A 13772-nucleotide genomic window follows, 5' to 3' on the forward strand; every position below is an offset into this window, starting at 1 on the left:
AGACCTTCGTTCATCTTCAGAACACAAATTAAGATATTTTTGATGAAATCCGATGGCTCAGTGAGGCCTGCATAGCCAGCAATGACATTTCCTCTCTCAAGATCCATTAATGTACTAAAAACATATTTAAATAAGATCATGTGAGTACAGTGGTTCAATATTAATATTATAAAGCCACGAGAATATTTTTGGTGCGCCAAAAAAACAAAATAAAGACTTTTCAACAATATCTATATGAGCCGATTTCAAAACACTGCTTCAGAGCTTTACGAATCGAATCAGTGATTCGGAGCGCCAAAGTCACGTGATTTCAGCAGTTTAGCCGTTTGATAGGAGATCCGAATAACTCGAAACAAAAGATTTATAACGCTCTGAAGCAGTGTTTTGAAATCGGCCCATAGATATTGTTGAAAAGTCTTTATTTTGTTTTTTTTGTTCAAAAACTATTCTTGTCGCTTTATAATATTAATATTGAACCACTGTACTCACATGACCTGATTTAAATGTGTTTTTAGTACATTAATGGATCTTGAGAGTTTGAATGGCTTTGCTCTCACTAGAGGCCTCGCTGAGCCATCGGATTTCATCAAAAATATCTTGCTTTGTTTATGAAAAAACAAAAACAAACAAACAAAAAAAAACATTTAACACTTTGTTTACAAAATATTAATCTCCAAACACACATTCATGTAACAAGCTCTGCTCTCATCAACTCAACACGCATGTGTCGTGCTCTCGTGAACGCGCGGTGGAGGTTCATATTTTGTAAATAAAGAGATAAATTGTTTTTTTGTGCCAACAAAGCAAATCAAAATGATCTTCATTTATGGTAATTACATGTATAAACTGCAATTTATTAAAATAGAAAACTTTATTTTAAATTGTAACAATATTTCACAATATTACCGTTTTACTGTATTTTTGATGAAATAAATGCAGCCTTGGTGATCAAAAGAGACTTCTTTCAAAAACATAAAATTGTAATGTTTCCAAATATTTGATCGGTACTGTAGTAGGCTACTGTAAATTTAAATAAAATTGTAAAGATGATGCAACCAATCATGTTCCTGCATCTACAGCGAGGAACTCAAGGTGAATTCTTAGAAATCACACCTAACCACTCTAACTTGCTTTAGATAGCAGTGAATGACACACGTAACTAACTGAAAAAAGTCTTGTTTTTGTGCATTTTTGATGTTTAAGTTTAGATTACAGTATTGTGTGAAGGATGTGGGTTCATCTGCGCTTTCATCACTCTGTGAGTTTATAACTAACTGACTGCCACTAAATCAACAAACGCCTCCTGCATCACCAACAGTTTCACTTTCCTGAGACACGTCACGGCTTGTGTCTGTTAGTGGTCTAGCTGAAAAATAACGTGACGTTCATATAACTTCCTCTTGCTGCAGCGAGCTGCATGATGACCTGAACTGGAAAGCACCAAATTCATGCAGACTTCAGCTCAGTCCAACAGGTAGGACAAACCTTTCATAACAATAAAAGACTTGTTCTGCTTAATTCTGCCTTTCTATGTACACTTGAAACATACCTGGATTAAGCAAACAAACAAAAAACTTACAGTGTGCAATTAATTCTTCTTACAGGGAAAATACAGGTAGGAATTTAAATGTGAATTGCAAATATTTAATTATGAATAGTGTCGCTGATTCTGTCGTTGCTATTTTTAAGTTTATTTCACCATGTCTTTTCAAAGTCAAATCACTGATGTATCATCACGTCTGTCGCAGCAGAAACTAAACACATGACAAGAAATAAAATGACTCTAACCGAAGAAAATAATAAATGATCAGATTTGCATACTTGTAAAACTTGAGTTCCTCCATTCGCTCAACATGTGCTTTCAGTTACACAGCACACAGCTTTACATTAGATATTGTTTCTGATGACCAAAATGTTATGAAAAATCTTAAAATGACTTTTCTAAATCAGAACACGAGACATAAGCACATAAAGACGTACCGTATGGGTATAAATATGTACACCTACGTCACACACTTCCTTTATGCTTGCACAGGAAGGGAGTTCACAATTATGAAACGTTATATTTATTCAAACGTTATAATATAATAACATCGAAATTTACGCAGATATTAAGTAGCCTCAAAAAGTGTTCGAGGATTTAAGTCAGTCTAAAAAATGTGTGAATGTCGCATCAGTATCAAAACTGCCATGTGCTGTAGTTCATCACTGATGTTTGTCAACCATTTTGCTTGATCTTTTGCTCATGTATGTACATTTCGACCACAATTTGGCTGTATAAGGCAAATTTGTGAATATATATTTATATATATGTGTGTGTGTATTGGAAGGAATTTCAAAGTTGGTTTAATTTCATTCCACAGTGATTTTCTGTCTACAATAAATGAAATCAAAGTTTCACAGTCATGAATATGTCATGTCCGAACGTCATGGTGAACTACTCCTGTTCAACCAGTATGACTGACTGGGAAACAGCCATGAACCAGCTCTACACCTTCTTTTACCTGATCATCTTCATCCCAGGCCTGCTGAGCAACACTCTGGCTCTCTGGGTTCTGTGTCGATTCATAAGGTCAGTGTTTCAGCCTCAATGATAACTTAATAAATCCGGATTCACACTGTACGGTTTTGGCCACGATTTGGCCGTCTGAGACAAATTTTGTGAAGATGCCTCTGAAGTCTCTGATCGCTAGTTTGACATGTTCGCCAACAGCCGATCAAATTTGACCTCTGATGAAATTCTGGCAGTTTTGAGGCTTTTCCAAAGACAACATCAAATCAAAGACCAATAAGAGCGCAGAACCTGATGATCAGACCACCGCCTGCTCCACACAGTCTTCATTTTCATCCAGTTCTGCTTTCAAGAAAAACCACGATCAGAATTAACTCTAGAGATAAGTTTTGTTTGCCGGCCACCATTTCAGTCCCGTCACAGATCGTGTCATTGATTGAAGAAGAGAGAAGACACAGTCTGACATTAGATCCGTCAGAGCGTCACGGCTTACATCACGTTCGTACGGTCTGACGGGCAACAGTCATAAAGGACTATTATAATTCGTACAGTGTGAACCCGGCTTAACGTACATCTAACTTACAGTATTACAGTTAGTCACTCTGTTCAGAGCTGGTGCAGTTAGATTTGAAGCATTCTGACACATTCAGAGTGCAAGTTGAGTAATATGAAAGTGTTTCGCGATCATTTCCTCTGAGAAATTTCACTGTTAACAGAGTCTTTCCTGGACAGCTCAGTGTCATCGTGACAGTACTGATCAAGCTTTCAAACCACATCAGGAGAATCTGCTTTTCTTACATGTATTTCAAGAGGTCTGTTTAGAGTCGCGGGTGTCTTCTAACGCCACGGGTTTTCTTCGATTCACAGCAAAAAGACGAAAGCCATCATCTTCATGATTAACCTGACCGTAGCTGACCTGGCTCACGTGATGTCGCTGCCCCTTCGAATTCACTACTACATCCGTCAAGATTGGCCTTTTGGCAGCGGGTTGTGTCTGCTGTGTTTTTACCTGAAATACCTTAACATGTATGCTAGCATCGCTTTTCTGGTCTGCATCAGCATCCAGCGCTGCGCTTTTCTCCTGCGGCCGTTCCGCGCCAAGCACTGGAAGTCCCGCTATGACGTCTGCATCAGCGTTGTGGTGTGGGTGGTGGTGGGGCTCTGCTGCTCACCCTTCATCTTAATGAGGAGCAGACCGGATTCAGCAAAGGAAAACAGAAACTGCTTCAAAGACCTGCCAATGCGAAAGCTGGATTTTCGCTTAGCCATTTCCATGATGGCCGCTGCTGAACTCTTTGGATTTATTGGTCCATTATTCATCATTGGCTTCTGTACCTACTTAATAGTGAACTCTTTGCGACAGAGGAATCGCAGCGACCAATCCACCGGTAACACGAGAAAGGCCTTGCGCATGGTCAGGGTGTGCACAGGTGTCTTCCTCTTCTGTTTCGCCCCCTACCACATCAACTTCCTGCTTTATCTCATGGTAACCCAGTGCATTATAACAAACTGTGAAGTGAGTCAGGCCATCAGACAGTTTCACCCTATTTCTCTCTGCATAGCGAGCCTGAACTGCTGCCTCAACCCTCTCATCTACTACTTCCTGACCACCGAGTTCAAGCAGCAGCTGTCCCAGCACGGCAGCTCCGTGCTCAGAGGCCGTCTGATGAGTATGGAGAGCACGTCTTCCTATCGGGAATGAGTCACGAGCAATGCATTATCATTTCATTTTTGTTAAAACGTTTAGTGTAGGGCTGCAGCAAGCGACTGTTCAGTATTTCTTTGTTTGTCATTTTCAATGAATCAAATGTTTCACATCATGCTTAAATCTTGCTTGAAAATATAATACAAACATAAAGCTTACGATATAAATGAACATTTTATGTCCATCAAGTATTGTTTTGAACAAAATGATTCCCTTTCATGGCATAGTTGCAAACACTGTATGAAGTATTTGTAGTTTAATAGTGAAAAGCATTAAAGACTAAATTTGAATGGAGCAGAAATTAAACTTTCTATGGACTGCGTGACAGAGACTTTATTTTTTTATAATGCAGACATCAAATTCCAACCGGATGAACTGATAATGTTTGAATCTGCACAGACGAAAAGCACTGATAGAAGTGAATCTGACAATGACTGAGCCAACTAATCATTTTAAACACCTGGTTATTTGGGTTATTTGACAAAGTTAAAAAATAATGGAAATAATACTGCATATTCATGGATCTATGGACACCTGATGAACATAAGTAATTGGATACTGTTTTCACACTATTCATGTGTTGCTCTTTATTGTTCATTATTGTCTTGTACTTAGAATAGATTAGATTAAATGTGTTAATGCTTAATAAATGAGAGTGAACGTTTAATGGTGTTTAACATTCGTGTTCCACAAAAAAAAAGAAAAAAAAGAAAATCATGGTTTAGAATGACATTAGGATGAAAAATTAATTACAGAATTTGAATTTTTAGGGGACTTCCGGTATAGCGATTGAGGGAGTGAGATTTGTCTGGGATTTTAATAGTTAAAGGTGCACTATACAGGATTTTCAGTAACACAATTTGTAAACACAACATTCAGACTTGGCCCCTCCCCGTGGGCGGGGCACCACCGGAGGCCACACCCCTGTCCTGATATGACATCAGTTGCACACACAGCCGAACTGACTCAAAAGAATAAGTGTGGGTCTCAAGCATGTTTTGTCTTTTTTTCCAAGGGCAGGTAGATTTGGGTGTCATCAGCATAAAAGTGAAATGACATGCTTGTGTCGTAGGATGGCCCTTTAAGAACGTGTACGTTGGGTTGGTCAGGCAATCACATTCATATATACAGGCACAGGTGTGATCTTCCTCCTCATGGCATCGTTGGTGTGACTTGTTTGTGTGCCACTTGCATTTTCTCCACTCCTCTGAGTATTCGGTGTATCCAGGCCTTGTTAGTGGGCATGTAAGTGTGTCTCGCACAGAAGAAGTGCCAGCTGCTGTTTTGCTGTGGCTCATGTAGAGTCTGGATTGCTGCTTGTTCTTTGTGGTTTTGAACGCCGTTATTTTGCTGTTTGCCTGGATGCAGCTCGCCTCGGTGAGCTATAAAACAGTGGCCTTTTGTTCCGGCGCCACCTGGTGTGTGTGTGTGTGAGTTAAATTGAATGTACTTGTTTAGTTTTTCTTTATTGGCTCATTGTTTATTGTATTTTGTTTAAGTAGTTAGTGTATTTGTTTGTTTGTTTGTTTAATTGGTTTGGTTTGTTTAATTGCAGTGCAATTTGTGTTCACAGTTTTGAGCCTTATCTAATGTTTTGTGCAAAGACATGAGTGTAAAAAAAAAAAAAAAAAAAAAAAAATCTTTCAGTTATCTTTTTTGTTTGTTGTATGGGGAAAAAAATCCTTGTTTTTTATCATTTTGATTTATTGTTGTTGTTGTTATTATTTTCATTATCATTTTTATCTTTATTGTTGTTGTTGTTTGTATTGCTTTTGGGGGTTGTATAGTTTGTTTTTGTTTTGTTTGTTTTGTTTTTCGTTTGTTGGTGTCGTGTTGGCCGGTCCATTTGGTCTGACTAAAACACAACCCATTGACGGACTACCTTGTTAAAGTACAGTGTACAGTAACTGAATGTTTGCATCATTGGATCTCCTGTACAGTATTGTGGCCACCTCAGCAATTAATGACAATGAATGTTTAGCATTTGGGTTAAGCTAACTGGTAAAATTTTAGATTGCGAGGGTTTTTGTTTTTTTGATGTTGATGTGTTTTAATCATGGAGAAATAAACTGATGATTTTGTGGCATTATGTTTTTGCTTGTCATTCTTCATTTGGAGGCTTGTGTGTTTGGGTCTCTATTAGGGGCATTCATTGTGTAACTGATTAGTGCACAATCACACTTGTAAAAATGGACCCCAAAGGAAGCATATATTTATCATGATACATTTGAAATGATTCTATAATTTGATAGAATGGTTGGGTCAAGATTTGATATTTTAAGCAAGGGTTTAGCAATTGCATGTATTTTGGGACAGTAGCAGTATAAGAAGAGACTCGTTTATCACAGCTAAAATAATTGGCCCAACAACATTGAAGACCTGAAGCAGGTTTTAGCTGCTTAATTATATCATGGAAAGCGATCAAAGAGATTGCCTGGAATTCTTTAACAGTTGAAGTACAAAGAAGGGGAACAGACAAATCACAATTTGGAGGAATAATAATGTCTTATGTCAACATTTTATCTGTAAAGTACTTTCTAAAGAAGAAAACTGTCTCATACTGAAGCTCACAGACAGGCAAAAAGTTAAACAAGTAAAACACAGTTGTCATGGTTTACACACGACGACTCAAAATTGTTCACACTTATTTCTAATGATGAGATCAAACCAACTGCACAAAATAAGCAAGTTCAGAGTGTACAGCTGGCACAGGTGTAAAACTATATAAACAATATAATCCTATTTAAACCTTCACATACCTAACCCATTTGAAGAGTAATCTAACTACACATATACTTTACATAAATACTTTACATAAAACTTATCTATCCAGTCAGCATGAGTGCAGGCCTGTATTTAAACACAGTCGGCTCACCCATGATTCCTTGACAGTTCTCAGCATTCCTCCACCACCCCGTCTCCTCACACTCACCCGGTTACTTCTTGACCTGAAATTAGGGGGGGGGGGTACTCTGGGTTCGGGCCACATACCGAGCTCAGAGCCTTCTCCCTGACAGCACGTAAAATAAGCATACCATTTATTCAATCTGACTTATTTGTAAGTGTGAACTTGGGAATCAAGTCAAAAACAGCGCAAACAGGAGTGGTCACAGACAAGAGCAGTGCCGCGTTAAGCCTTCGCGGGGCCCTGGGCTAACGACCGCAAAAGGCACTTTCTTTGTCCATTTATTCAGCTTCTTAATGATTTTAGTAGTAACATTTAACATAGATAGGCTTTAGCAAGTGATTGACAACATATTTCTATTATGCTTAATTTTTATGAACATGCACACGGCTTCACTTTCGCATGGGCTGTTGTAGAGTACACACACGGTCCGTACCATCACGAAAATTGGCCTGCATGCGGATGGGGAGTGCGGACATCCATACCGTCCGCGAACCCTCCTGATGACGAAAATTACGCATTGCGAACGCCCGAAGTATACCTTGGTGTTAAGTCTGTAATAGCGGGCCACTAATCCACCCGGGCCCATATGCACATGCATACCCAGACGCTATACGCCACTGTCCTGGTTGTATTTCCTGCGTGCGTGTCCGCTGTGCCTGTGACTCTTGATTCGGGTGTGTGACGACGATGCGTTTTAAAACGCAAACGAGGATTGTCTCGGGGGCCCCCAGTGTTCGGGGCCCTGGGCTGCAGCCCATGTTGCCCATTAGGATAACGCGGCCCTGGACAAGAGTATGGTCACACTTTAGATTAGGGTCCAGTTCTCACTAGAAACTAACTATTAACTATTGACTTTTGCCTCAATAAACACCAAATTACTGCTTATTAAAAGTTAGTAAGGTAGTTGTTAAGTTTAGGTATTGGGTAGGGTTAAGGGATGTAGAATAGGGTCATGCAGATTAAGGCATGATAATAAGCAACTAGTTAATAGTGAGAATTGGACTCTAAACTAAAGTGTTACCAAGAGTATTAGTGAAGGTGGATGGTTTGTAAGGCCCACTTATGAGTAGTCTACTCACATAGTATTGCACATAAGAATTGTAAACAATTTTTGAAATAAACAGTCCTTGGCGGACAATAGCACCAAGAAGTTAAGTGTGTGTTGGGATGGGGTGGGAGTGTTAATGTTTCTGGTTCAGGATGTAGGGGTTTGAACATGGTTCAGAGATTTAAGTTGAGGGCTCTTGCAGCCTGGGGAATGAAGCTGTTGAGCAGTCTGGCAGAGCGGGCTCGGATGCGTCTGTATCCTCTTCCTGATGGCAGGAGCTGGAAGATAGGATGGGTGGGGTCCTTCACGATGCTGGTGGCTTTACTGGAGCATTGTGCAAGGAAAATACCCAGGATGGAGGGGAGAGGGACACTGATGTTCTTTGCATCTGTGTTCACTCTCTGCTCTAGGGTCTTGTGGTCTGCAGCGCTGCAGTTCCCAATCCAGACAGTGATGCAGCTGGTCAGCACACTCTCAGTGGTGCCCCTGTCGAATGTGGTGAGGACAGGTGGAGACTTGTTCTTTTCAGACGGCATAGGAAGTGGAGGCGGTGCTGGTGGTCCCCTCTGTCATGTGCACTCCCAGAAATGTAGTGCTGCTGACTCTCTCCACAGTTGAGCTGCCGCTAGTCAGTGGGAGGTGGTCGACAGAGTTTCTCCTGAAGTCCATCACAACCTCCTTTGTCTTCGCTACATTGAGGGACAGGTTGTTATCACCACACCATTTGGACAGTTGTGCCACTTCCCCTCTGTCGACTGTTTCATCGTTGTTGCTGATGAGGCCTACCACAGTTGTGTCATCAGCAAAGTTGATGTGGTTGGAGCTGAACTTGGCAGTGCAGCATAAAGAGCAGCCCTTGTGGGGCACCTGCACTCAGTGCTCGAGGTGTTGTGGCCGACATGGACTGACTGAGGTCTTCCAGTTACAAAGTCCAGTATCCAAATACAGAGCGAGTTGTTAAAGACCAGCAGGTTTAGCTGGTTGATGAGCTTTTGAAGGATTATTGTGTTGAATGCTGAGCTGAAGTCAATGAACATAATTTTAACATAAGCGTTTTTGCGCTGTAGGTGGGTGGGAGCCTGGTGGAGGGTGTAGGATATTGCATCGTCCGGAGAGCGGTTTAGACGATATGCAAACTGGAGTGAGTGCTGGAGACATGTTTGGGAGACTGAATTTGATGTGATTCGACTAACCTCTCAAAGCACCTCATCATGTTTGGGGTCAGTGCTATAGGACACTAGTCACTGAGACAGGACGCAGGTGTCTTCTTTGGTACAGGTACGATGGTGGTGGACTCGAGACATGTGGGGACGACAGCCTGGCACAGAGAGGTGTTAAATGTCTATTAAGACATCTGTCAGCTGTTCAGCACAGTCTCTCGGCGCATGTCCAGGTACGTTGTCACGACCGTGGGTTAATCCTGGATAGGGTCTTCCTTACGTCAGCTGGAGACAGACAGAACACCTCGTCATTGGGAGGTGTGGGTAGTTATTGTGCGGGTGTGTTATTCTGCATCTCAGACCATGAGTAGAAGTGGTTGAGGGCATCTGGGAAGAATGTGTCATAATCACAGGCCTGTGGCAGGGGCTTGTAGTCAGTGATGGTCTGAATGGCTTGCCACGGGCTCTGTGTGTTACTGCTGTCTGTGAAGTTATTGTTCATTTTTGTGCAAACTACCATTTTGCCTTTTTGATGCCACGTGACAAATTGGTTCTTGCCATTTTAAGGGCTTCTTCATCTCCTGAACTGAAAGCATCTTTAGCAGCTGTCCTGTGCCATGTGGGGATGGTCTTGGTGACTGTCACATCATCAGTCCACTTGTATAAGCAGTCACTGTATCAGTGTATTCTTGAAGGTCTGTGTGATCGGTGTAGTTGGCTGCCTCTATGTTCCAGTCGGTGTACTGACAGCAGTCCCCGAGTGTTGAAATAGCATCATTTGGCCACGCTGTGATGTACTTTTGAACAGGTTTGGCAAGGTTGAGAAGTGGTCTGTATGCTAGAATTAGCATAACTGAAATGTGATCCGAGCACCCGAGGCCTTGTATGCATTTTGCCCCCATTGTGTAAACCAGGTCTAATGTGTTGTTTCTCCTTGTTGCAAAGTTCAAGTGTTGGTAGAACTTCAGCAAAACTGCCTTTAGGTTTGCATGGTTGAAATCACCAGATATAATGAAAGAGCCATCAGGGATGTTCATTTGTTGCTCGCTGATAGAGCTGTGGCTGAAGACACACCGCGGCTAAAGACTGAATGGCTAATGCTAATGACTCGTCTGGAATCGTTTAAAGCTCTTTGAAGCTGCACTGAAACTGACATTTTGACCTTCAACCGTTTGGTGTCCATTAAAGTCCACTATATGGAGAAAACTCCTGGAATATTTTCATCAAAAACTTTCATTTCTTTTCGACTGAAGAGAGAAGGACATGGACATCTTGGATGACATGGAGGAGAGTAAATTATCTGGATATTTTAATTTGAAAGTGAACTAATCCTTTAAGGTGGTGGTCCTTCATCCAACAAGAAATGTCTGCCAGCCAAGCTTAGATCCGTGAAGCTACTGTTGGGATCATCCAGCTAGAATGAGTACGGATGATGACTGCTCTCTCCAGTCTTAGAGCTTCAATAACTAACAGCAGGGCCATTTCAGTTCAGTGTCTACTTTTGAAAAGAGACTCATGTGAAAGTTTAAGTCAGCAGGACTCATCTGAGAAGAATTGTATTGTTGATTACTATTTTGAAGTGTTGTGTAATGTAGGGCTGTCGCGGTTAAGGAATTTCCCTTGCAGTATTTTTGAGTGGCTCAATAGCGCGATATGCGGTATTACCGCCACCATATATATATATATATATATATATATATATAGAGAGAGAGAGAGAGAGAGAGAAAGATCATATTCAATAACGAAACTAAATAGAGCATTGAAGTAAAGAGAATGTCAAAATAAGGGTCTACAAAACAGAACATAAACCTGACAATAAGATGGTAGAGCTATTGTTGTATGTATAATAGTTAGTTCCGATCCTCGAATCTGACTAAACAAGACTTTCTGCTGATATTTCACGAGTATAAGCAGAACTAACGTTACTCATCTCTGCGCGTTCTAGACGGGCTGTCAGTCAGTGCAGTTACATTGTTGTGACACAAGGTGGCGGCAAGGGACTGTCTTTGAGTCTTTAAACCGTTCATTCAACCGCACGTTCAAAAACGCAGATTCATTCAGAGAGATGAAATGAAACAAGCTATTGAAATCATTTTAATGTTGAGCGCCACTTTATAAGGCTCAGCTGACCAGTAATGCTTCGATGCTAATGCAGAGATTTCGCTATCCTTGGACACGGCAACTTTTTTTTCACGAATATATGTCTCGGCCTGAAGGACAGACGCAGGTAATCGCACGCGCTCAGTCGATCTCTCTCACATTCACTGTCTGTTTAGGCTTGTTTAGTGCAAATCTACGGAGCCTCTGTACAAATCACCATGGTACACATTATGCTATCATTATTACCTTATTTAATATTTAGTACTCGTGTATGAAGTGTAAAACGAGAAGGACATAGCCTTTCAAAAAATAGAAAACATGCAAATATCGCGGTTGCTGCGGTTTTTGCAGTGTTCTGCGGTTGGCTCATCAAAAGCGCGATATTACGAAATTGCGATTATCGCGACAGCCCTAGTGTAATGAAGTAATGTGTGGAGAACAGAAGCAAAGAGTAAACAAGATGGATGAAGTTTGCTACTCTTGTCTCGCGTGCTTTATTGTTTATGAACTCCTGACAGACACCACAGGATGCCACAGAAGGGGTTTCTAAATCCAGCAAATTGCCTGAACTGGCGAGAGGAGACTGGGAAAGTGACTCCCCCTCCCGAACTCCTCTGCCAGTTCCACCTGCGACGTGCACAAACAAATCCCCCACACTGCCTCAGCAGGAGCCGCGGGGTGCAGACGCTTGAACAGGCCAAGTGTGAGCTGAGCTTCCCCATTTTCTGCTTATCTGGGAGTAATCTGTCACATGCTGTAATGCTGGGTGCTCCAGAGATAATAAAGAGTAGGATCCAAGTGCAGTATTGGTGGTTTATTAATTAAATCAGTGCTCAAAGTAGGCCGGTACAGACTGGTACGCAGTACCGGAACATCTATATTTTAAGCTGTAGCGCACCCTCCGTTTGTCTTGCTTACCGGCACTTCTCACGTGTTGCCAATACCAGGGGCACCACTAGGCACTTTTTCTACTCAGCCCCCCTAAAAATTGTGATAATCTGAAATTCGTGATCGCCTCAGTCATATGAAAACAGCAGCAGGCTACGGCTCCCCCATCTGTGTTCTTCAGTCTGCAGCGGCGCACACTGATGTGTGTTTATCCATAGATTGTCATGATATCTGCAGTTCTTTGTCATAAATGTCATTTACATAATGTGATGCAGGAGCGAAACACTGTCAAGCTTTCACCGTGTTCACCCTCATCACACTGTTTCCTCCAGCGAAAATGGAACGCAAAGACTTTAAAAAGTGTTATTTTCATTTGAATATTTAATTTTTTTAATTAAAACATATTATTGTGGATGTGGCATTAGATTAACATCATGCACAGAATTTTTTGTTGGTTTAACTTGAAGTAGCCTAACCAGGTTCTTAAAATTTTGAGTTCATTTAAACTAAAAATGTGAGTTGACTCAAAGAATTAGATTAGTTTATTCAACAGAAACTCAAAATGTTATGTTATCTGAAGAACATTTGTGAACCTTAGCTGATTTGACAAAAGATTTGTGAAATAATGAAAATATTTTCTACAGTGCAGCGGCAGACAGCACTGATTGACAGGCTTCTTTCAACTGCTTACACTCATTTTCAAAACTTTACACACAAATCCAAGAATTGCACACACAAAATGCAAAATGCCTGACATCTCTTGCAAAATGAAGCACTGCATTCAAAATATCACTAACACATCTCAAAAGCAAACATTTGTCTTTGCAAACACCTTTGCTATAATTTTCTATTTTTGGATATACACAGTTCATCAAAACATAAAGCTCTTGTTTCATGAGCTCCTGTGTACATTTCTGTACAAGACTGAAAATAACTGGCAGAGAGATGTTCAGTTTACGGTAAAGTAAGATTGAAACCAACCTTTTTTTTCTTTTTCTTTTTTACTGTAAGCATTTGTGGTTGTGAAAACACAGTAAGAAAGAAAAGAAATACATCAACCATGTGCAGTTGGACAGAAACATAGGTTGAGTTTGAAAAAGGAAATCAAGATTCTTCCTGTTAGATTTTTGTGTTACATACATGCATTTTGCAAAAAGTGTTTCATGAAATTGAGTCGAAGGCCGAGAATTAATGTATGCTTTCACAGATTTGGTGTGTGGTTTGAGTGTCAGGTTTCAGAAATGGTGTGACAAGTAAAGATTTTGTGTGTAAACAGTTGAAAAAAACTGTATTTTACGCAGTTATTTTGTTCTACTAAATAATGATCCAGCAGTCACATTTATAGCCTTGCCCTGCGTCTCAATCAGCTCCGTAGCTCCCTAGGTCGTGAATCAGTATATGGGTCATTCTACAGAAACGTCCACTTTTGGTATGACAAAATGTCTTAAAAT

At 40.7% G+C, this 13772-nt stretch overlaps 1 protein-coding gene across 1 annotated transcript; it reads left to right on the forward strand.

Annotated features, from left to right (window-relative positions):
- Window positions 1-1319: 1319 nt before the first annotated feature.
- p2ry10 (P2Y receptor family member 10) lies at window positions 1320-6303 on the forward strand. Its single transcript, XM_048176774.1, has 3 exons — window positions 1320-1474; window positions 2364-2572; window positions 3380-6303. The coding sequence occupies exons 2-3, from the start codon at window positions 2406-2408 to the stop codon at window positions 4212-4214; spliced, it is 1002 nt and encodes a 333-aa protein (XP_048032731.1). The 5' UTR covers window positions 1320-1474; window positions 2364-2405; the 3' UTR covers window positions 4215-6303.
- The last annotated feature ends 7469 nt before the right edge of the window (window positions 6304-13772 follow it).

The sequence above is a fragment of the Megalobrama amblycephala genome, linkage group LG23, assembly GCF_018812025.1.
Source record: "Megalobrama amblycephala isolate DHTTF-2021 linkage group LG23, ASM1881202v1, whole genome shotgun sequence".
Classification (NCBI taxonomy): domain Eukaryota; kingdom Metazoa; phylum Chordata; class Actinopteri; order Cypriniformes; family Xenocyprididae; genus Megalobrama; species Megalobrama amblycephala.

What these genes read in the sequence shown, in the direction of transcription:
- p2ry10 (XM_048176774.1), top strand. Translation starts at nt 2,406, where the DNA reads ATGAATATGTCATGTCCGAACGTCATGGTGAACTACTCCTGTTCAACC. An exon ending in GTTCTGTGTCGATTCATAAG is followed by an intron (nt 2,573 to 3,379) that starts GTCAGTGTTTCA and finishes TTCGATTCACAG; the next exon opens with CAAAAAGACGAAAGCCATCA.